Consider the following 22,192-nt stretch of genomic DNA (forward strand, 5'->3'; position numbering starts at 1 on the left):
GTGTCAGGAAAATGTTCTTGTCGATGCCCAGATGGCAGGTCTAGACTAGGGCGTGCCGAACCGAGGCTAAGATTACCCCTGACAGCATCGACGAATGGGAATGCTCGCGAACGATTCAACGTGAAAAAGCCTCGTCAGCAATTTCGAGAGCATCGGGAAACTGCTCGGGCGGGCAATTTGGAGATTGGCATGCAAGAAGGCCGTGGCAAGCTAGCTACCATAGTATAACGCCGCATCCGCAGCGACGTGGAAAAGTAAGACTAGCTCTACTCTAGCGACCCTCGCGTCGAGGAACTCGTAGGAAAAGATATGTCAAGCACGACGTGTGCATGTACACAAAGCCACAGAACGGTTTTGCTTCATGCGATCGAACTTCTAGACATGTCGAAAACGCACAGAGCCTTCACCAGTTGCTTCATCTCCGAGCGCTCGATCAGTGTTTCCACACCGCTACAAAGCTCTCCAACCAAGAGAGGAAGGGAAGCCCTTCGCTATTACGACGTGCCTATCTCCTCTGGATTCTCCTCATCTCGGCCCGTCCTCTTTCTAGCTCGACAGCCAATTCTCTCGTCTTGAACGTTTTTCCATTGACACAGATGCGGACTTTGTTGATCTTTTCTAATAGCATGCGATAGTATCGTGCCTGGTAGTCAACCGTATTGAAGTCGTTCGCAGTCCAGATCTTGTTCCACACATTGACTAATTCGTGGCTTATTATGACAATGGGGCTCTCTGGTCTGAAGTACAGATCGTAATCCATGCCGTTGCCACCATCGGGACTGGAAGCCTCGGAGGTATCGCGCAATAGCCCTTGAGGCAACAGGTTTAAGACAACTTCGTCAATAAATGTCACCTTTCGACTCCTGTGGAGGGGGTCCGGGCCTTGCTCGAATATGTGCTTCAGGACTGCGCATATTTCCCATGCTGTTTGATCAGGAGGAGGAAGCCCACCTGTTTCGGCTGGTGTAAAGAGGCGAATATCTATCCATAATTGCTCGATGCTCGTCGTATATGCTGGTGCTTGTACAGCTTTGCCGATAGCGTGGTGATAGGTTCCAGTACCAAGAAATAGAGATGCCCAGCTTGATAGGACCTTACTAAGCCACACGTCCTTGTTCTCATTTCCCTTTCTGGGCAAACTGTTCTTTTTCGTGGTGACGAACGGCATGCAGAGCCAAGTGAAGTAATACGTCCCATCAATTTCCAAACAATCCATGCATGCAGCAAGCTGCCTTTTCCGGTTCGCTCTTCCTATGATTTGCATCATTTCCTCATTAATTTGACGGTTACATGCCAGGAAGCTAGTACAGGTGGGTGGTGTGCCCTGTGACGCGATTAAACAGCCATTCTCCCATGGCCCCTCAGGTTCTCGTATGCGGCACCAGCCGGACGCTGATTGTGTATCCTTTAGGCTTGGGCGAGGTCGACATGATAGAAGCAGCTCTGTGTATATCGCATCGCGCAATTCGCGGGGAAGATCCAAGAACTGTGCCATTCTCGAATCTAAGTTTACTCTACCATTGTAGTCTTGCAAGGATAACAATGCAGCTGTCGATGTGGAGGTGCCAAATCGACGTTATCTCTACTGAATTGGAGCCTCGCTTGTCGGCCTCAGCACAAGACGTGATCCGAATCCGAAGTGTGGGGTAACACAAGGATGAATCATGCGTTTCTTTTCTTCTGCAGTGACGAGTCTGATGGCGTGCCTGAGGCTTGTTTCAGATGTGCAGGTACACCTTGCGATACCGCGGGACATTAAGTTTGAGGTGAGTTTGGAAGGTCAGTCGAAAGCCGTGATTTTAACAGCTGTAATGCGAAAGGTTGATGTGAATCTGGCCGTTCGAGCGGATTGAAGATTGCGATGCAAAAGTACCAAGTGATAAGACAGCTGAGATGTGCTGTGCTATAAAGCGAAAGGTACGGGATTCCGAGACATCCTATAACCACGTGGCGTCATGCTTGGCACAAGGCCTCGGACTACCGTCGGAGCGCGAGGCACGATCTTAGCATTGTGCACATACTCGAGTCAGAAAGCTTTGTCATCGTGTAACACGAGATTAACTATCTCATAGTTTTGATAACACACGGAATACAAGAAGTACCAGAAATCGGATGAAAGCTGAGAGGTTGATGTTTTATTGAACGGCAAGGAGATCTTTTTATTCCACAAGAACTCCCGCTAGCAACACATATGCTATGCTTATCTAATATATAACCGGACGAATATCACGTTAACATTGCCTATTTCTTATAAGAAAGACAATGACAGAGGTGACTGGGTCAGAGAGAGTTTGGAAGTGAAGCCGTCATGTCTCTCGACATGCGGAACAAGGGTATCACGTTAATCTGCTATGGCAAGCAGAACAGCGGTGACTAATGGGGACGGATGTCTATGACTCTGCCGGAGCCGGGACAGCCTCTGTGGGCTGACTTGGGACAGGTGCCTCTGCGGCGAGGGCCTGGAAGCCTTCCGTGGTGATGTTCACCGCACCAGCTTGTACGAGCTGTACACATGTTAGAAACTGAACAGAGTTCTTCGTCGAGAGAGCAAAACTTACAGCGCGGCTCAGATCATCCAGGAGATCTTCAGAATCCTCGATACCAACACACAGTCGAATAATGTCTTCAGGCATGTTCCTCTCCTTCCTGGTCTTCTCGTCAATGCTCGCGTGGCTCATGCGGCAAGGCATGCTGATGAGGGAGTTGACGCAGCCAAAGCTGACACTGATACCCCAAAGCCTAGCGCTCTCGACAATGCGCTCACTGATGGTCACATCGCCAGTCTCGAACGACAGCACAGCGCCAGCGCCACGTGCCATGCTCCAGTGCAAATCGTACTGTGGGTGTGATTTCAGACCGGGGTAGCGGACCTTGAAGCCATGGGATTCAAGGAAGGTGGCAACACGCATAGCGTTCGCTTGTTGCTTCTCCATGCGGACACCCAGGGTCTTGATACCGCGAAGTAGCAGCCAAGAATCGAAAGGTGATAGACCACAGCCGGAAGCATTGATGGTAAAGAAGAGGCGATCTCCAAGCGCGGAGTCGTTAATAGCAATGACACCTGCCATGAGGTCGTGATGACCGGACAGGTACTTTGTACCAGACTCGTAGACGATATCAGAGCCAAGGTCGAGCGGGTTCAGCAACATGGGCGACATCATGGTGTTGTCGACAGCTACTACTGCGGTAGGGTTTGCGGCATGGGCAATGCTAGCGATAGCAGGAATGTCGCAAATCTTGATCAGAGGGTTCGTAGGCGTTTCGAGCAGAACCATGGCCGTCTTGTTGTTCACGACTTCGCGTACTTTCTCGGGGTTTGTGGTGTCGACATGGTGCACAATGATGCCTCCGTGTGTTGAAAGGTACTTGAGCAGTCGGTTTGTTCCGCCGTACAAGTCGTCGCCGGTTACTACTTCGTCGCCTGGTCGTAGGAGGCGGGTGATGACGTCGAGAGCGCCCATACCAGATGAGACGACAAGCGCGCGGTTCGCGTTCATGATCTTGGCGAGATGTCTTTCGAGATGTGTTCGTGTGGGGTTACCGGATCGTGTATAGTCGTACTCGCCGCCGCCACCGGTTGCGGACTCCTGCTTAAAAGTCGCAGACTGCGTATGTTAGCCCTTGGCCGCTCACAAATGCCCGTGACAGCTCAGTGTCGCATACCTGGTAGATGGGCACAGAGCTGGCGTTGTACTGGTCGCTGCTCTCTGTATACACCAGTTCCGTCATGAGCGCATACTTCCTGCCGTTGCGGGGCGAACTCGGCGCAGGTGATGGCGGTAGGTTGTGGCCGTCAATGTCGAGCGGGATTGCAGCCTTTCCAGCCGCATTGGCCTTCTTAGAGCTCTCTCCGGCCATTGTGATAATTTTGTGTCCGCGTTGCGGACTTGGTGAAAGCCGAGTGGCGGGAGTGCACGAGTTTCGAGCTTCGCGTTGAGGCGATGACGAAATCAATGTATTTGGGACAAAGTAAGACCAAAAGCGAAGCGGTCTCAAAGGTCACGGTGGTTTAGGTGATGGGTGTATGAGTCCAAAGGGCAAGAGTATTGGCAGATGCCATCAAAGACATGTGGACGGGTGCGTTAGTCCCGTCGTGTGGGGAGTCACCGCTGGAATTGCGCCATCGAGGACAAATCGGCAGTTTTCCCTTGCTCCGAACATCGCCCGCGGTGTTTCGCCTCCGAACTGCGGACGACAGGGGCATTTACCCCAGATTCAGACAAAGAATCCATAATCAATCACACATGAACAAATAATAATAAAAAGACCACAAGTCCAATTTGCCTGGATATTTTTGACTATCTGATATGCGGGTATACCTTTTTCGAAAAAGTTGACATTACAAGATAATTATAGCCCTTTCCATGAACCACACTGCGCGCCTGAACCTATTCGCCGAGCCAAATGCCAGACCGTCCCAAGAAGTGCGTTAAAAATTGCAGGATCATTGAACAAAGACACAACAAAAAAAACCAGTCTGAAGCCATTGTAGCGCCCAAAAGAGTAAATTATCGGGGATTGATTGCAGGAAACGACTTCCTGACATGGAGGTTCATTTTGAACTCGAAGATGCCTTCCTCCGTTCCACAGTATAGAGTCCGTCCGTCCTGGCTCATGGCCAGTCCCGCTGTCCGTACACCTAGTCTTGCATCATGTGTTGTGCGGCTCGATCCGCGAAGGCCCAGGCTAAATTCATACGTTTCAAGGATGGGCTGGCCAGCACGAGTGATGCGCAGTCGTTCACGCGCCTGCGTCAATTGACGGATACGACGAAGCTCACTGCGGAGTTCGGGTGCAGTAGGGTTGCTGTCAGTGCCAGCCGCATGTGCAGTAGTGCTGCGGGTTGTAGCGCGTTGTTGCTCAGCAGCAAGTGCCTCTTCAACGGTACGCCATGCTTCATCTGTCGAAGCGACTATCTCATTGGTCACGCGGCGTGCGTGTGCCGGCACGGTGTTTGGTGAACGGGTGAGAGCAGTGTCAGTGATATTGGTGAGGGTGGCAGGTGCATTAACAGTGCCTTCGTTTATTGAGACAATGACTGAAGCGCGACGGTGAGGAGTTGTGCGCTCTTGAAGCCAGTTACGTGAGTGAGCCTGCCCCGTCCTCTCTGCCATGAAGCGAGCCATCGCATCAGCTACCTCTCGGGCAGTGGGCTCCCTGCATCGCGTTAGTCAAACTTCATCGCAGCAGTCAGGTACGTAACATACGGTACAGTGTTGAGTTGCTCAGAAGTTGTGTAGTTGATACTTCGGGGTATTATCTCTTGCTCGCGGGCCTCTTCACGTTGTCTATGACTTGTCCGTAAAGCACTGAGTACTTGCCTTTCGCGCGCCGTTAAGCCAAGTGGATCATTGTCCGATTCCACGACACCTAGTCGCCGATGGAGTCTCTGTCGCTCAGAGTCTGCTTCAAAGTACTCGTTCGCAGCATTTATGGCCGCGGTATTTCCCTCCGAGTCTAAAGCGCGTCGATATCTTCGGATGAAATCTGCTTCTCTGCGAAGTTCGTGCATTTCTGGGCTAAGATTGACGTCGAAGTCGGCTATTTCGACCGTCTCGAGACCCTCTTCTTTCGGATCCAGTGTCAGGGTTTGTTTAACCTTAAGACCAGCTCGCAAGTCAGCGATACATACTCTCCCTTGGTCTTCGCTCCAAACGAGGAAGTCCCATGGTGCTGGCGAAAAGTGCATCGTCCGTACAGCGCCGGGCCCAGTTCGGCTGTCTGGTCTAGTGGAACTTATCAACTGTAGGATTGCATCTTCACCATACTCAACAACCTTCAACAGTTCGACATCGAAAACAGTAATATAGCCGCATTCAGAGCCGACTGCACAAAGACGTCCCGATGGTGACCAAGCTGTAGTGAAATAGCCATCTGCATGTGAATGGGCGGGTCGGTAGAGAGTCACTTGCTTGAGTAATTCCCATGCTGGAGGTGTTGACTGTATGTGCTCTTCGTTTGTCTTATTGCTAGGCCTCCGCGACTTTGTGCGCTCGAAGAAATAACCGACAGGGGCGTCACCGACAGCCACCAACATTTGGCCGTCGGGCGAGATGGCAGCATGGTTCATTGCGAAGGGCAAGTCAAGCACCGCCAGCTCCAGATTTTGAGTCAACGAATAGACGCGCACCGTCTTGTCGTTGTTGGTGAGGACTGCGACGACTTCATCTTGACCGTCGCCCTCAGCCGGCAGTTTGTGTATGGATATGGAGTTGACGATATCGGTTCCGATCTTCTCGAGACGTACGCGCGATGCAGCGCCTAGCAGGGGCGGTCGAGGCAGGCGGTGTTCGAAATCCAAGGGCAAAGAGGCGTCGACCTGGGACGGGTCTGTTGGAGGAAAGCCGGTCACCTTGATGGCCGCGAAGTTGCCATGTTCTTCCCCACCCACGCAGACATAGCCGTAGCCAGAGGCAGTGCAGCGCGCTTCCCAGGGTAGTGTGGTGACGTGTGCCTGTGTTCGTGTAGCCGCATTGAGGCAGTAGACGGCCCCGCCGCTCGCATAGTAGAGGAGATCTGGCTCAGGGCAGGAGATGAAATGCCGCAATTGATAGTGTCTGCACTCGTCAGCGTCCGCCCGTGGTATTCGAGTGCATGGCCAACGCTCACGCGATAGGGATCTTGGTAGGGTAGTAAGCCTTCTGAGCCAACACAAATGTATCCGTATCTCTGCTCAGAAAGTCATCGACGGCCATAGTTTGCGGTCAAGTTGGAGAAGGCTGCATGTCTCTGGGACGGTAAGTGGAGCTTGTGAGGCTCAGCGGTAGCAGGCAATCTACGTCACAAGTCGTCTAGGCGCGGAAGTCGAAGTGTTTCGACAGGAATGCGGTGCAGATGGATTTCTAGGTGAGATGAGGTTGGTGTTTGTCTTCTACTGTGGCGCACGTTGGATATGTCGGAGGGAGGGTTGATAGAGTCGCAGTGTTTCGAGGTGCTCCAGGCGTCACCATGGTCAAGCATCTTCCCCACACGCGAGCCATGTGCGCCAAGCCCTGAACACCGCGACTCATGGTGAAAGTCATAGCACAAAAGCCAGAAGCCATCATCGCGTCATGCTTCAGCGTCTACCACTGACAGAGTCTGCCATTCGCCTCATCGTAACTCGGAGTTAAGTCGCATATCTAGTCAATTGTTCGTAGCAACTCGGAAGCACAGACATTTACAGCGGAACCTCGGGCGGCGATTTTACACCAAAACGAGCTAGAATCTTCTCCGAGAATTTTGTCCATCGTCAAAGCTTCCATCACTACATCATATATACCATCTCCCCTCCCACTCATCATCTCTACATCCAATCTTCTGTCGCTTGCATCTCCTCACGCAGCGTCTCACACATTCACAATGTTGTCCTCAAGATTATCACGGACTGTAAGTAATTGCATTTTTCCAACATGGTTCCAACATTCTCTGACCTCATCATAGTTTTTGCCTCGTGCGGCTTCGGCGGCGCGACGCACACCCGCATTCAGGGCTCCTGCCATGTTTGCGCGAGGATATGCTGAGGGCGGCGAGGAGAAGGTCAAGGGCTCAGTCATTGGTATTGACTTGGGTACCACCAACTCTGCCGTCGCTGTCATGGAGGGCAAGGTCCCTCGCATCATTGAGAACTCCGAGGGTACGTCGAGGATGATTTTTCAGCCACTTTGATCAAAATACTAATTCCTTCCACAGGTGGCCGAACAACACCTTCCGTCGTCGGTTTCACCAAGGAGGGCGAGCGTCTCGTTGGTATCGCCGCCAAGCGCCAGGCTGTCGTCAACCCTGAGAACACTCTTTTCGCTACCAAGCGTCTCATCGGCCGCAAGTTCACCGACGCTGAGGTCCAGCGCGATATCCAGCAGGTCCCATACAAGATCGTCCAGCACACCAACGGTGACGCCTGGCTCGAGGCCCAAGGCCAGAAGTACTCGCCTTCCCAGGTTGGTGGCTTCGTCCTTGGAAAGATGAAGGAGACTGCCGAGTCCTACATGGGCAAGAACGTCAAGAACGCCGTCGTCACCGTCCCCGCCTACTTCAACGACTCCCAGCGTCAAGCCACCAAGGACGCCGGTCAAATCGCTGGTCTCAACGTTCTCCGTGTCGTCAACGAACCCACCGCTGCCGCTCTCGCCTACGGTCTTGACAAGGCCACCGACAACGTCGTAGCTGTCTACGATTTGGGTGGTGGTACTTTCGATATCTCCATTCTTGAGATCCAGGCTGGTGTCTTCGAGGTCAAGTCTACCAACGGTGACACTCACCTTGGTGGTGAAGACTTCGACATTACCCTCGTCCGCCACCTCGTCGACCAGTTCAAGAAGGAGCAGGGCATCGACCTGAACAGCGACCGCATGGCTATCCAGCGTATCCGTGAGGCCGCCGAGAAGGCCAAGATTGAGCTGTCTTCTTCCTCCCAGACCGACATCAACCTGCCTTTCATCACCGCCGACGCTTCCGGTCCCAAGCACATCAACACCAAGCTCACCCGCTCTCAGCTTGAGAAGATGATGGACCCTCTCATCAGCCGCACCGTCGAGCCTGTCCGCAAGGCCCTCAAGGACGCCAACCTGAAGGCTACCGACATCTCCGAGGTCATCCTTGTTGGTGGTATGACCCGTATGCCCAAGGTTACCGAGTCCGTCAAGAGCATTTTCGGCCGTGACCCCGCCAAGTCTGTCAACCCCGACGAGGCTGTCGCTATCGGTGCTGCGATCCAGGGTGCTGTCCTTGCTGGTGAGGTCACTGACCTTCTCCTGCTCGATGTCACTCCCCTCTCTCTTGGTATCGAGACCCTTGGTGGTGTCTTCACCCGTCTGATCAACCGTAACACCACTATCCCCACCAAGAAGTCCCAGGTCTTCTCCACTGCTGCCGATTTCCAGAGCGCTGTCGAGATCAAGGTCTACCAGGGTGAGCGTGAGCTCGTCCGTGACAACAAGCTCCTCGGTAACTTCCAGCTCGTTGGCATTCCCCCGGCTCACCGTGGTGTACCCCAAATCGAGGTCACCTTCGACATCGACGCTGACTCAATCGTCCACGTTCACGCCAAGGACAAGTCCACCAACAAGGACCAGTCCATCACCATCGCCTCCGGATCTGGTCTCTCTGACGCCGAGATTGAGAACATGGTCAAGGACTCTGAGCAGTACGCTGAGCAAGACAAGGAGCGCAAGAACTCCATCGAGGCTGCCAACCGCGCTGATAGCGTTGTAAACGACACCGAGAAGGCCCTCAAGGAGTTCGAGGACCGCCTCGACAAGGCTGAGGCCGAGAAGATCAAGGAGAAGATCTCTTCTATGCGCGAGTTCATCGCCCAGAGCCAGTCTGGCGAGGGCACTGCCACCGCCGCTGAGATCAAGGAGAAGACCGACGAGCTCCAGAACGCCTCCCTGAGCCTGTTCGACCAGATGCACAAGGCCCGCTCCGAGAGCCAAAACCAGAGCGAGCAGCCTCAGCAGCCTGAGGGTGAGGGCGAGAAGAAGCAGTAAATGCTTTAATCGCTTAGCACTCGTTTTGTCTTTCTCGTTGATCGCTTCTTTACGTCCAAAAGCAGGCGTCTTGCATCCTGTCACGGTTGGTCTGGTTTAGGTCACGTTTAGACGTGTACATGTCCCTACACATGTTTGAGCATCTCTGTATCATACTTTCCGACGATTTCTCTTCTCACATTAGCGTTTGTTTTATTACCCTTACGGATCCTTGGTACACGTCGGAATAACGAAAGAGTGATATCCTCTGGTGGTCAGGACATGATGTGGAAGGGACGATATAATGGCGGAGCCAATGAGTGTACCATAGCCTAGAGACGCGAGATGGTAGCACTCCGCTTACTTCTCCGCTCTACAATCTACGATTTGAAATGTTCATCATCTGTCCATGAAGTGAAGTCTTTCTACGCTGCGAACTACGACTAGGTTACTCACGCTGCAAGTTTACTTCAAAGTAAGTGCTGTGCCCCACCATCTAAACCTCGGGATAAGTCATGATATCGACCCGCTAAGCTTACGTCATTACTAACCGACGGCTTCCGTACTTTAGCTATGCGCAAGGCCAGCCTCAAAGAAACTATCTCCACCTATGATTTCAACTCGAACTGTAGTAAAGCAAAGTCTCCTTATCGCACGTGGATCCAGCGTCACTAGATCCGTTACCACCAGGTCCATACACTATCTGTTCAGAAACCTTTCACCCTGTATATCTCAGAGGGAGCCGACTGGAACCGTTTATCAATCCTTCTTGAGCATTCGCCAAAGCTCCACGAAGGCCAAGCCCAAGATGACAGACGCAACTAACCACCCCCTCTCCGGCCTCTGGCAACCTACTCAACTTCAGAAGCTTCACTACGGTGCCGACTCGGTCAAACAACATCTCCTCTCATGTCTTCCAAAAGAGTCAAGCAAAGCCTTTATCATTACTGGAAACTCCCTCGCCAGCAAGACGCCCTTGGTAAAGCAAGTTGAAGAGCTTCTAGGAGACAAACACGCCGGCACCTTCTCGAAGATTGGCGAACATGCGCCCGTCGCTCAACTGGATGAAGCAACCGACCTAGTAAAGAAGGATGAAAGCGTCGACACAGTCATCTCCATTGGCGGCGGAAGTCCAATCGACAGTTCAAAGGCCATCAGCTACCGGCTGAACGAGAAGACAGGAAAATACCTATACCACATCGCCATCCCCACCACACTGAGCGCAAGTGAATGTACTTTCATGGCCGGCTACACACAATCCGACGGCGTAAAGACCGGTGTCAGAGCCAAAGAACTCGTCCCTCATGTTGTCCTATACGACGCCAAATTCGCTCTACACACTCCCGAGCGCCTATGGATGTCGACTGGTCTCCGCGCCATGGACCACGCTGTTGAGCTACTGTACCACCCAACAGCCACTGAGATGCCCACTAGATGGTTAACTCTACAGTCCGCAGCCACCCTCTTTGAAGCTCTGCCAAAATACAAGCAAAACCCCAAAGACGAAGACGTGATTACGAAACTTCAACTCGCTGCTTTCGGTTCCCTTGGGTTCCTGGGCTACAACGTCAAAGGTGGTCTTGGTCTTTCCCATGCTCTGGGTTACGCGTTGGGCTCTCCTTACGGTATCCCGCATGGTATCACATCATGCCTCACTCTCGGACATGTGGTCAGGCTCAAGGCTCAGGACCCCGCTGCTGCAGAGCAGATCGCTCGCTTGCTTCCGTTTATCGATGAATCGGCGTCTGGCGATGCCAAGGCTGATGCTGAGAAGGTTGGGGATAGGATTCTGAAGTTGGTCAAGGACCTGGAGTTGGATAGTGATCTGAGAAACTACAAGGTGGGCAAAGATCAGATTCCCATTATTACGGAGAGAGCGACCGGTGGGCAGAAGGAAGGCAAGGCTTATGATGCTGTCGAGGGGTTGGTTAAGGGGCTGTTTGTTTGAGTCGTTATAGAGAAGAATTTAGGACATGTAGTTACGCCAAATTGGCACGTTATTCTATGAATCGTCGCTAGTATGTAACATAATGGCTTCTGATCAGAATCAGATGATTACGAAATTTCTTTCCTGAGACGGGCCGCAGCTCTTAAATCTCCTCTGCTTTAGAAGCTCTTCATCTCCTAGTGTAGGATTTGCGAGATAAACCAAACCAATCATCTCGTAATTTCCATCAGATGCTGTGTGGGAACAAAGGGTAGGTTTATACCGAACAGTCCAGCTACGATACAACCTTCCAAGCCTCCAGACCGCAAACGGGACATAAAACTAACGATCCCAGTATCAGTCACGAAAATTGAAAAATTACGACTGTAGGACGTCATAAGATTCTCGAGTTCCCTGTCCTTTTTCCGAAAATCATCATAGAGCTTGTCTTCCAGCCCAAGGAAATATTCTAAGCATAATGTCAATTCCTTTTTTGTCCATCTCAAACGAGCTGCCGTAGCCTAAAAACACTGAAACAATGTTCTCGATTCCGGCTCTGGTACTATGATATCCTATGAATTCCTGAAATGCTTGCTGACATGCGCATCGTGAATCTGATCCGCTCGTACCATCAAGTTCAATACTCCCCAGAACCCGACCCACGGTTTCTAGTTTTAGCGCATCATGAGAGAACCGCGGAAGGGGGGACGATATATCTGATTTGGCGAGCGCTGCCTGTAGAACACTAAGAGGTGGTGAGATGGTAGGACCTGATCGCCGAGTCAACGCTAACGAGTCCAAATCAGGGAAGCATGAGATGTTGCGACCACCAGATAGATTTGTGTCACATCGATCCTGGAATTGAAGATGCTCAGTGAAAGATTCCTTCATAACTATCATTGCTGCTTCTGCGCTGACTTCTGTGAGCGTCTTTTTGTAATCCGGTATGATCGGTCGTGTGCCAAAGCTAGAGAATCCAAATAGGCCATAGACTCTATCCTGTGAATCGGTAGCTTGAAGATACATATTGTGTAATATGCGTTGAGCGAAGCTCGCTTGGAAAGAAGCGTTTCTCATGTCCCGAAGTTGTAGAACGGTCTCGGCTCGAGCTACCACTGCAGGAGGGTACGATCTGAAGTGGTAGACTCTTCTCCTAATGTTGACGAATGTAAAGGTCGGAAGGTATCGACACTGCAATGGAATTGCGGCACCCTGGATTCGGTCCTTTATCACTTCGATGGATAGCACAAAGGCATCCCATGTGATAATCTGACAACCACAATAAACAATAGGATCTTGCTGACATAGTGTCAACTCTAGTGGTATCCAGAGTCGTCCAAACCAGTTCCTGCATAACAGATCCTCCACTGCAGCAACAAATCGGTCTATATCGCATTTTTCCAGCGTCCCACATGACAACGTCTCGAATGCGAATTCACTGTCTTGACAAGGCCGCCCAAGCCAAATCAAGACTTGGTCTGCTGAAGAGTATATCCTGTTCACAAGTCCAACTTTATGGTTCCTCTCCAATGCGAGGTCTCGAACTATGCGCATTGCATCAATCCATAATGAAGATGACGCGGATTTATGCTGTCGTAGGCACCGGATAGCGACATCGAGATTCGCGGTGAGTCCTTCGACAATCGTTGCCAGAAACATGATTCCATGTTTACCACCCCTCTTGCATACACCAAAAAGCACATGATGCCGGCTGCCGAGCTCGAACGTTCGGTACCAGACATGCGTTTCGTATCGCCTCCAGCAACTCTGGCGAGGCCGAGCATTCGTGGTGATGATTATGCGGTCCAATGATTGTGCACTTACTCATCTTAGTGTTATCTTTTTGGTTTATTATCGTCTATAATACGGCAATGGGCATTAGCTTGCTGCTCTTCCACGTCGGTGTTGTGATGGGCGAAAAGATGTCCTCACTTCCAAGATTTTCTCCTGATCAATGGTCGCACTACTCTCGGCATTCGGTATTAGCAACATCCGACATTCACCGTACCAAACACGGGGGGTATGCTGGTCAAGTCCACACCATGACTAAAGTTACGGTGTCTTTCCACCAATTGTGAAATTAGGACTTTGAAGTCAACCGGTGTCTCGGTACTTGCAAGGCGCGTCTGAAAGAAGGAAACGGAGCCGCTTCGTGGTAGTTTATTCCTACGTACAATAAACCTACCAAGGTATAAGACCAGTGTATAGAAAATGCATTAACAGGACCTTTCGTCTCTATTGCATACGCAGCAACTATCAGAACTGACCATCTCAATGCTCACCAACTCTTTTGAAGACGAGCGTGCTTTCCGCAATCTTTCCTTCAAATGGTCAATCGCTTGGGATAAAAAGGTTTATACATCAACTTGGGATTAGCAAGAACCGTTTCATAGCAGTGTACTGACAATGACACTAGGACCTGTCAGCGTTTCTTGCAATAACAGCACCGGAGATAGTCGCCGACTACTCTGACTTTCCTGCCGTAGGAACAGTCCGAAAGTGCACTCCCGAGCAATTCTTCGAGGGTGCCTTCAGGGTGGAAGGTTTAGGGCACCCAGACCGTACGTCTCACTCACCCTCGTCCTCCTTCTTTCTCTCGTGTTTCCCTTCACATTAATTTCTCTATATTCTTACTAATACCACCTCAAGTCAAAACCCAGCACCTCCTTGGCGCCAGCATTTTCACACGCACTAGCGCCTCAGAAGCCAAAGGAATCTGGCAAGTTCGCGCATGGCATGTGAGAGAATTTGCTGATGGATATGTGGGCGAGTGGGATAATAGCTCGTTTCTGGAGTTCACGTACATCCAGGTCGAGGGTGGAGAGTGGAAACTTAAAGGGTGGAGGCCGCATGGTGGACTTGCCATGATCGGCAAACATGACGATATAATTGGGAAGTAGGCTTGACATTTATGGGGAGGGAAAGCATAATGACAAGATGTGTTACTAGAAAGATGATATACATACACACTCGATCCAAACAAGAGCGGTGACAAGCCTTGCCAACGCCGACGTTCCCGCGCACCCAATGACTAAATCAAAAATGAGAGCAGAAGAAAGCGAGTGACTAGATAAGAGGGCGACTCGTGGTACCTCAACCCCACTTCATAAAGCAACTTAGCTAGCAACTTCTCCAAGTACACCAGCCACGTAGCATAGTGCGGCGGCCCAAATGGCTGTCTTGACTATACCAGCTGCTTTACCGCCTTTCTTCCTGCCTTTGCTCTCCTGCTGGGTTATCTGTCGCTCGTTGCTGCTTTCCTCGGTGCTAACTACGCGCTCAGCAGCCTGCCTGCGCTCAGTGAACTCTTTCTCGAGTTGTTCTTGGCTCTCCTCTGGTCCAACGTAGCCAGTAGGCGAAAGGCGAGCTGTCCCGTCTATGGGGTTGATGTTACCCCTCTCTACCTTACTATCAGCGCCTTTTTTGTTGTCCGTTACGCTTGAGGTGTTCATCATTTCGAACGGTTTAGTAGACGACGTGGAGTTGAGGGCATCCCGAAGGATGAGCATATCCTTCTTCGCAGTGACGACCTCAAGGCCGTCTTTGATGTGTGGAATGAACTTCGCGGGCTGGTCGAGCTGCGATAACGCTTCGTGCAGTGGTATCATAGGTGAAACGCCACGAGGCGCAACTGACGTAGAGGTGGTGAGTGAGAGCTTGCCAGTCTCCGGATCATGCACAAGGATCGTATAAAGCATTCGTGATTTCGTCTCTGACACATGAGATGATGTGTCCAGAGGCGATACTTCAGAAACTGTCTCATCAGGCACCTTGCTCGGCTTGGGATCCATTGTGGCAGTTTCAGAAAACACAAAAGTGTGGGCAGCGGCAAGGGTGTCCTGTACAGTTTCTGTTGCAGTGTTGACTAATGCAACTTCTCCACTAGGTGCCGGGTCTGAGGCTTTTAGCTTGTTCGCCCGCATCGAGATCTCTTCTATCGCAGGATCGTCCTTCAGCATATCAAACTTCTTCACGTCATTGTCTTCCACGACCTTCTTTTCGTCAACCAGGATCTCTGGTTGCTTATGGTCAACAGTAATTTCTCCATACGTATCTTCGTATACCTTTTGAATGTCATCAGCGAGTTTGTTGTCATTAAGTTTGCGGGTCGCCTTCTCTTCAATCTCTGCTGCTCCTACTTTCCATGATGTTTCACTCTCTAAGCGCTCCAAAACGGGTCCGAAAGGCCTGAATAAGCTGTGGGCAAGAGGTCCTTGCTCTTCAAACGACTTCTTCGGTGCCATCTTCGGCACACGCGCGTATCCGTCATCTGAGAGCCCACGCATAGCGGACTTCTGCGCATCGACCTCGTTGGCGAGACGTTCTTCAGCAGCTACCTTAGCACGAAGCTGGGCTTTGTCGACCTCACTCATACCGACATATACCTTGGCCTGAGGTGGCTGCTCATTCTCCTGCGAATTTTCAACATCGTGATGGTCACTGAAGATTTTGACATCTTCCCACGTCTGCGGCGCAACGCCATAAACGAGCATGGCACGTTCCAGCAACCGAGATAAAGCCATCTGTGTGTCCCTGAGGGTCAGCAAACTGTTCGCGACAGCTTTGTAATTCGGTAGCATGCTTTGTTCGATTTCCGGGTCCTCGAGACGAGCCTGCAGACTCCAGATCAAATAACGTGTAAGGTGAGCATTCTTTTGCGTGATCTTTGATGCGATGCTGAGTCTCCGTTTGAACGCTGGGGAGACGTTCTTTGTTGCGTCTGAGTCACCGAGTTCCTGGAGTTGTGCGTATGCCTTGGTAAGATCATTGTCTGTGCTCTGGTACCTAAGACGCAATTCCTGGATAGCTCTGACCTTCTTCGGTGTCAGGGCATTCGACTTGCCGCTTCCGGAACGTTGTCGTAAGGCATTGATAGCAGAATCTAGTAGGTCCTCATCTGCTTTCATGCGCTTCAAAAGTAGTTTAGATGCTGGAATATCGGTCTCTAGATCTTCAATCACTTGCTTCATAGTCGTACGGCCCTTGCGGATACGTGCCAAGATCCTGTCGAAAAACAAGCGGGTTTTCTTCGCGTCTGCTTCCTCAGTCGGATCTAAATGTGCATGTACAAAGTCAGTACATGTCTCACTTGCAGTTCGTACAGGTATATTTGCTTACCTTGCCAGAAAAGGCTCGAGAACTTGGCACCGCTTTCTTCGAGCCATGATTTCATTCGCTCGACGCTGGACTCCAGCTGGCTTTCATTTGCCGTGTATGGTGTTTTGTCAACCTGTGTAGTTGTTCGCGGTTCGTTAATCTCCTGGAACTCATGCGATGTCTCTGGCTGTTGCATTTGTCGTTCAACTCGACGCACAAATTGGTCGTTGATGACCTTGGCCTCAAGCATCGAATCGATAACATTACGCTCCCTATGGGTCTCCTCAAAAGTCTTCTCTAACTTAGCTCGCTCGGCTTTTCGGAGCTCGTCGCTAACAACTCTGCTCCTTCTCGCGGCCATGTTTGCACGAATGTCATCTGCGCTCAAAAAGTCCAAGTCATCTTCGGGAAGCTGACTCAAGATCTTTGACGTAGACCGCGCAGATGCGGTAGTGCCTTGTGAGACAGGTTCTTGTTGTGATGAAAGCTGTTCTTGAGTGGCAGGTTGTCTTGTGCTTGCAAGACCCGGATCTGTAGGAAGCGACGTAACGCGATCTTCTATAGGCGGCACTGAGGGTTCCTTGTGAATCTTCTCAGTCAACGATTTCGGTACCGAGGGCTCGTCTTCCGCCACTCGTGGTGGGGTAGTGTTAACCTCAGGCTTTGCCATGAGATCGTTTGAAAATCTCCTTTGTAACGTAGTTTCTCTCCAAGTACCGATCTCAGTCGCACCATCGGTGTATTCATCGTTGTGTTTAGTCTTCTCTGTCACGAATTGATCTCCGAAGGAATACTCCGTAGTCGATTTGGTTTTGCCGGACTGTTCGATCTTGGTGGCCGCATCAGATTTCGTCTTCACAATGTACTTTCCGAAGGACTCTGTACTCTTCGGTGGTACTGGTTGCTGGAGCTCGTAGTTCTGTGGGACACTTGCGGGATGTGTAGAATTAGTCGAGCTTGTTCTAGGCTCGCTCAGCACTTCTGGATAGCGTTCGGCGGCCTTGCTATGAGGCTGCTCTCGAGGTCTCCTGAAATCTGAAGGCGACTGAACCCCAGTCGGGTCATCACGGAGCAATCGGCTTGTCCTGAAGGAGGGTTGTGGGAAGTGAGATTCTCGTTCCTTGGGCGCATCGGAACTCTCATCCTTGATCTCAACTCGTCTTGGATACTTGGGGCCTGAGCTGCCATCCTTATCGAGCTTCGACGACGATTTGGTATCGTCATGGCTCTCCATCTCTCTCAGCATCCATTTTGGAAAGCTTTTGCTGATCCATTCCCAATCTTTGAGCCCCTTGCCACTCAACATATCATTGCTAGCCCCGAAGAGAACCTGGTATGGGTCGTCCATCAGCTTCTTTCGCCACCGCTCGTATTGCTGTAGCTGCAGCCACTCGAGATAGGACATGCCGGATGGACGCTTGTTGCCATCGTTGTCTTCATGCTGGGCAGATTTGGAAGGCGTGCGAGAGAAGCATCGCGTGCGAAGAGCAGCCTCGTGGGACCGGAGGATGTTTTGCGCGTAACGTTGGACGGGAGAGAAGGTCGGGTCACGGCGCCACCAAGTCATATTCGAGCTTGGGGAATGATCTGGATGGAAATGAAATGTAGAGGATAGGCTGAGAGCCTTCGCCCTGTGTTTTGTCAGTATCAATTGATCATACAACATCAAGCAAATCATACCGTCTTATCAATCAGATATCTCTTGTCCAAGGCACCAACAGCTCCTCGGAGCTGGTCTAGGTGAACGGACAGTGGCTACATCAATAGCCGGACGAATGTAGCAGAGAGAGTAGCGGCACACTCAAGGCAAGAGCAGAATGCTACTAGAAACGTGTATAAGACAGAGATAGAACATGTAAAGGGGACGGATGGCTCAGGCCACCTCCAGGGAGTGATGGCGTTGCCATATCCCCGCGTAAGCTCCGCGCCGCTTATCATGTTTCGCGGGGTACATTACTACCCGCGTGATCGCTTGTTCGCGTCACCACTTCAAGGCGTCGGACATCTAGCACTCTCCACACTTTAGGAGCCGCCTTTTGCTTTTTGGTGGAACGAACATGCTGATGCAAGTGGCTGTGGACGGCTTTGAAATGATGGAGTTCGACGAGGCTTGACGTGTACCAAGTCGCGTCTCTCAGGCGATGCCGATAAGGCGATAAGGCAGCAGCGCCAAGGTGCTCCACCAGTGTCGACCCACAACCCGTCATAACTCTCGTCCTGCTCGACTACACATGATAGCGCATGACATTACTGGTCACTCTTTGGGCTGACAGAACTTGGGGATCCATTCAATCGTGTTGATCCTTAATCCTAATTCCGCGCAAGCTGATGATACATATCAGCCTTTGGGGCGTGCATTTGCTAAAGACTCTTCTATCGGATCTACGCTCGACGCGCATTCACCATACCCGTCTCGGCATGACATCCAATGTACTCGAAGAATTGCTGGTCCGACTCCAGCAAGTAAACCTCGTGGAACAACCGCAGAGACAACACATTGTTGAGCTTCTTCGCATACATCAAGAAGCCTCCAAAGATATTGATATGCGTCTGATGGCTCTTACTCCAGTATTCAAGAGATGCCAGATCATCAAAGTAGCCGAGACCGAAAGTCCTCTCGCGGTTTGCCTCGAACGACTTGGAGTCCACAACGTCCCACAAGTTCATCGCATAGCACCCAACCTCGCGACCTTCATCGCGCAGAAATCTCATACCCTCGATGAGCACAGGATGCATTGTATCAAGATAGAGCTTGCGCTCTTCGGGTAGCGTGTCGGACCAATCCTGACCCGATCGAATCACGCACAGGTTGGGCGTGCCGGGTATACGAACGCGTTTAGAAGCGTTGCCGTTGTCAGTCATGCCATTGGCGCTGCCATTAGCAGAACTCAACTTGTTGCCATTGAGTTCATTGTCTTGAGCAGATGCCAGCCGGTCGCGCATGCTACCCCAGTATGCGTGTTCTTCCATCTCGCCCGAGATCTTCTCCTGCATGTTGGCGGCTCCTTCTGGATTCTCTGGATTCGAGAATACGGTCTCAAAACGATCTATCGTTGGACGCAGGACTTCCTGAAACCAGCCATGTCCATCTTTTTCTCTGTCTGAACTCTGCCACCATGTATCAAAACCAGATTCTTGCTGCCACTTCTCGTGTAGGTCTGCGCTGCGCCAATATGCAACGACAGCGATGTTGTAGGCTCCTTTCTTGTCGACAACGGAAGCTACCTCCCAGAACGACGGCCGCTTTGACGCCGGCGCTTCGTTTACAAAATCTTGTAGCTTGAGAATAGCCGTGCCGTCATTGCTGGCGACAGAGATATATTGTGCTCCCATAATGGCCATAACGAGGTCGTCCATCTTGGTAGGAAACCTGGAGCAATATGCAGGGAACGGCGGAACATAGTTGGGCGGTGTGCTAACTGGGTATGTCCTTTCCTTGCGGAGGTGCTCTGGAATCGCGCATTCCAGCATTTCGAAGAATTTCTGAGACTATGTCTGATTGTGGGAACAGTATAGATCGAACTCCTGGTTTCTACTCGCTATGCTAAGGAAAGAGGTCAAGGGAGACATTCTACTGAGAGGCATCTTCGGGCGAGTTTTATCGTTCGCATTTCACAGCGTGCTTGAGACGGCGCGGAACGAAGGCGCGGAACGACAGAGACGCAAGCGTCTGAGTGGACTGGTAGAGCATTTCGAAGGAGGGGCTAGATCTCGGCTAGACCTGTCACATCCTGTCGTTCGCCGGCAGCTCCATCCAACGGCACGCCCACAGACTTGCGTTGAGGAATGCTCGTGGCAATGTGTTTCTTTTTATATCCAAAGACCCCACGGTCCTGACACTGACGTAGTGTCTGCGGGTATGCGCATTGAGGCACAGTCATCTGGAGATACTCGAAGCTACGGACAGATCCGAGATCCACACTTGTTACGGCCCCCATGAGCTTATGCCGTGCGCCGCTAAGGCATGAACGATCGTGTGCGGTTAGGAGCTATATTTTGATCAGACGCTGATCCAAGCTAATGTCTAGCCAACTGTCATCTCCTCCTCGTGAGGCGATGCGAGGAGAAAAAGCACATCCCGAACCAATCGCCTTGACATCGTACTAGGTATCGGGCCGCCCGATCTTCATAGCGATTTCCCAACCCTGCTCATATGTCCATATTCTTAGGTAGCGAGATGTACGAAATAGTCGATCATTCCCGATGCGAACGCTGGAACCTACCGCGCCTCGTCGCCTTCTTCGTCCGCAAGGACACCCATACCAATCGCTTTACACCCTCATGGATTCATCTACACCCGATTGATAGCCTCGATTTCCATCGTGTATCGTGTCTCTTTCGTTTTTTTAATCTTTTACTTTTTGTGCCAATACTGCTTGTTAAAGACCTTATTACCCTGAATAGGTTCGATCGGGACCCTCACCTGTCGATGCTCGCCCTAACAACATGTACAACCCTTTCACGACCGAAGCATGGATCGAATATGCGGTTGGAATGGTCATCATACTGTGTCGGATCATAGCGCGTTGTCGGCAGATTGGATTGAACTGGGATGGAGATGATTACTTCGCCGTACTCTGTGCCCTCTTCTTTACCGCTGAGCTCGTTATGCTAGAGCTCATCGGTAGATACGGTTCTATTACAGGAATGAGTAATGAGATCGCATTGGAACTTACGCCTGAGCAAACCCAACGTATCGTTGTGGGTAGCAAGTGCCTTCTTGCTGGATGGATACTGTATACCACGTTGATTTGGTGCTGTACGTACTGCCACCGTGCAACAACCACCTTGGTAACTAAACATCCACGGTCAGAACCGCTGTACTAACGATTTGGTATTACAGTGAAAGCTTGTATGCTTTTCTTCTATAGAAGGCTCACGTATGAACCTTTTCGTCGTCCTCTGATCGCTTCATACTAATAATACCAACAGTCTCAATCTCCAGCAAAGAAACCTCGTCAAGATCACTGGGGCTGTCTGCATTGCAGCATACATTGCCACTATCATCGTATACCTCACACACTGCCATCCGATCCATCGGCTATGGCAAGTATATCCATATCCTGATGATGACTGTGCCCTCAATATCTCCAAGTACTTGGCTTTGGTAGTCACGAACGTAACGTGAGTGATCTCCGACGCTGCCCAGTTTCGCTTAAACTATACTCACTAGCCCTCAGTACCGATCTCATGATTCTTTTCATCCCGATGCCTCTGCTATGGAGCGTCCGGCTGCCTTTGCAGAGGAAGCTGCTATATGGATTTTGGCTCTGTACCGGAATCTTCATCATGACTGCGACACTACTCCGTTGCATTTTGTGTCTCCAAGACGTTTCCCAAATCAACGTTGGTACCATATGGTCGATCCGTGAGACGGTACGCTTTCTTCGCCTCTGGTTGCCGCTGCTTGAACTCTACTAATGCATCTCCATAGTTCGTCGGAATTATAGCTGTCAACGCACCCATTCTCAAACCCTTCTTCACTCAGGCCAAGAAAGCTGTTTCATCTGGCAAGCCGTCACACGATAGTTCTGGCAACGCTCTCCCGGATAGCCTCCGTTTGTCGCATGTTGAGAGAAAGGGTAAAAAGAGAACGGTACATGAGATCACGAACATGGATACGACGATGAACGAGAGCGAGGAGCACATCATCAGCCCGGTGGGTAGAGCTTGCAGTGACACCAGTTCAAGAGACGAGAGGGGCGAAGTGTGAAATGATTAC

The 22,192-nt window shown here is 51.0% G+C and overlaps 8 protein-coding genes across 8 annotated transcripts; 3 read left to right on the top strand and 5 right to left on the bottom strand.

Moving 5' to 3' along the window:
* Window positions 1–505: 505 nt before the first annotated feature.
* On the bottom strand, window positions 506–1,168 carry ALTATR162_LOCUS1606 (uncharacterized protein; the record flags this gene model as incomplete). The annotated part of the gene is made up of 1 exon (XM_043309204.1): window positions 506–1,168. One exon carries the CDS (start codon window positions 1,166–1,168, stop codon window positions 506–508), a length of 663 nt encoding a protein of 220 aa, XP_043165139.1.
* A 1,222-nt stretch (window positions 1,169–2,390) lies between these two features.
* On the bottom strand, window positions 2,391–3,858 carry ALTATR162_LOCUS1607 (uncharacterized protein; the record flags this gene model as incomplete). Its single annotated transcript, XM_043309205.1, has 3 exons — window positions 2,391–2,504; window positions 2,559–3,605; window positions 3,664–3,858. The coding sequence occupies 3 exons, from the start codon at window positions 3,856–3,858 to the stop codon at window positions 2,391–2,393; spliced, it is 1,356 nt and encodes a 451-aa protein (XP_043165140.1).
* A 650-nt stretch (window positions 3,859–4,508) lies between these two features.
* ALTATR162_LOCUS1608 (uncharacterized protein) lies at window positions 4,509–6,695 on the bottom strand (the record flags this gene model as incomplete). The annotated part of the gene is made up of 3 exons (XM_043309206.1): window positions 4,509–5,157; window positions 5,208–6,557; window positions 6,610–6,695. 3 exons carry the CDS (start codon window positions 6,693–6,695, stop codon window positions 4,509–4,511), a joined length of 2,085 nt encoding a protein of 694 aa, XP_043165141.1.
* Window positions 6,696–7,341: 646 nt separating this feature from the next.
* On the top strand, window positions 7,342–9,467 carry ALTATR162_LOCUS1609 (uncharacterized protein; the record flags this gene model as incomplete). The annotated part of the gene is made up of 3 exons (XM_043309207.1): window positions 7,342–7,368; window positions 7,423–7,615; window positions 7,672–9,467. The coding sequence occupies 3 exons, from the start codon at window positions 7,342–7,344 to the stop codon at window positions 9,465–9,467; spliced, it is 2,016 nt and encodes a 671-aa protein (XP_043165142.1).
* Window positions 9,468–10,254: 787 nt separating this feature from the next.
* On the top strand, window positions 10,255–11,394 carry ALTATR162_LOCUS1610 (uncharacterized protein; the record flags this gene model as incomplete). Its single annotated transcript, XM_043309208.1, has 1 exon — window positions 10,255–11,394. The coding sequence occupies one exon, from the start codon at window positions 10,255–10,257 to the stop codon at window positions 11,392–11,394; it is 1,140 nt and encodes a 379-aa protein (XP_043165143.1).
* A 3,095-nt stretch (window positions 11,395–14,489) lies between these two features.
* Window positions 14,490–18,037, bottom strand: ALTATR162_LOCUS1611 (uncharacterized protein; the record flags this gene model as incomplete). Its single annotated transcript, XM_043309209.1, has 2 exons — window positions 14,490–16,426; window positions 16,492–18,037. The coding sequence occupies 2 exons, from the start codon at window positions 18,035–18,037 to the stop codon at window positions 14,490–14,492; spliced, it is 3,483 nt and encodes a 1,160-aa protein (XP_043165144.1).
* Window positions 18,038–18,852: 815 nt separating this feature from the next.
* On the bottom strand, window positions 18,853–19,941 carry ALTATR162_LOCUS1612 (uncharacterized protein; the record flags this gene model as incomplete). Its single annotated transcript, XM_043309210.1, has 1 exon — window positions 18,853–19,941. The coding sequence occupies one exon, from the start codon at window positions 19,939–19,941 to the stop codon at window positions 18,853–18,855; it is 1,089 nt and encodes a 362-aa protein (XP_043165145.1).
* Window positions 19,942–20,916: 975 nt separating this feature from the next.
* On the top strand, window positions 20,917–22,183 carry ALTATR162_LOCUS1613 (uncharacterized protein; the record flags this gene model as incomplete). Its single annotated transcript, XM_043309211.1, has 4 exons — window positions 20,917–21,206; window positions 21,403–21,594; window positions 21,651–21,846; window positions 21,905–22,183. The coding sequence occupies 4 exons, from the start codon at window positions 20,917–20,919 to the stop codon at window positions 22,181–22,183; spliced, it is 957 nt and encodes a 318-aa protein (XP_043165146.1).
* Window positions 22,184–22,192: the final 9 nt, after the last annotated feature.

Source organism: Alternaria atra, assembly GCF_907166805.1.
Source record: "Alternaria atra isolate CS162 genome assembly, contig: 21, whole genome shotgun sequence".
Taxonomy (NCBI): Eukaryota; Fungi; Ascomycota; class Dothideomycetes; order Pleosporales; family Pleosporaceae; genus Alternaria; species Alternaria atra.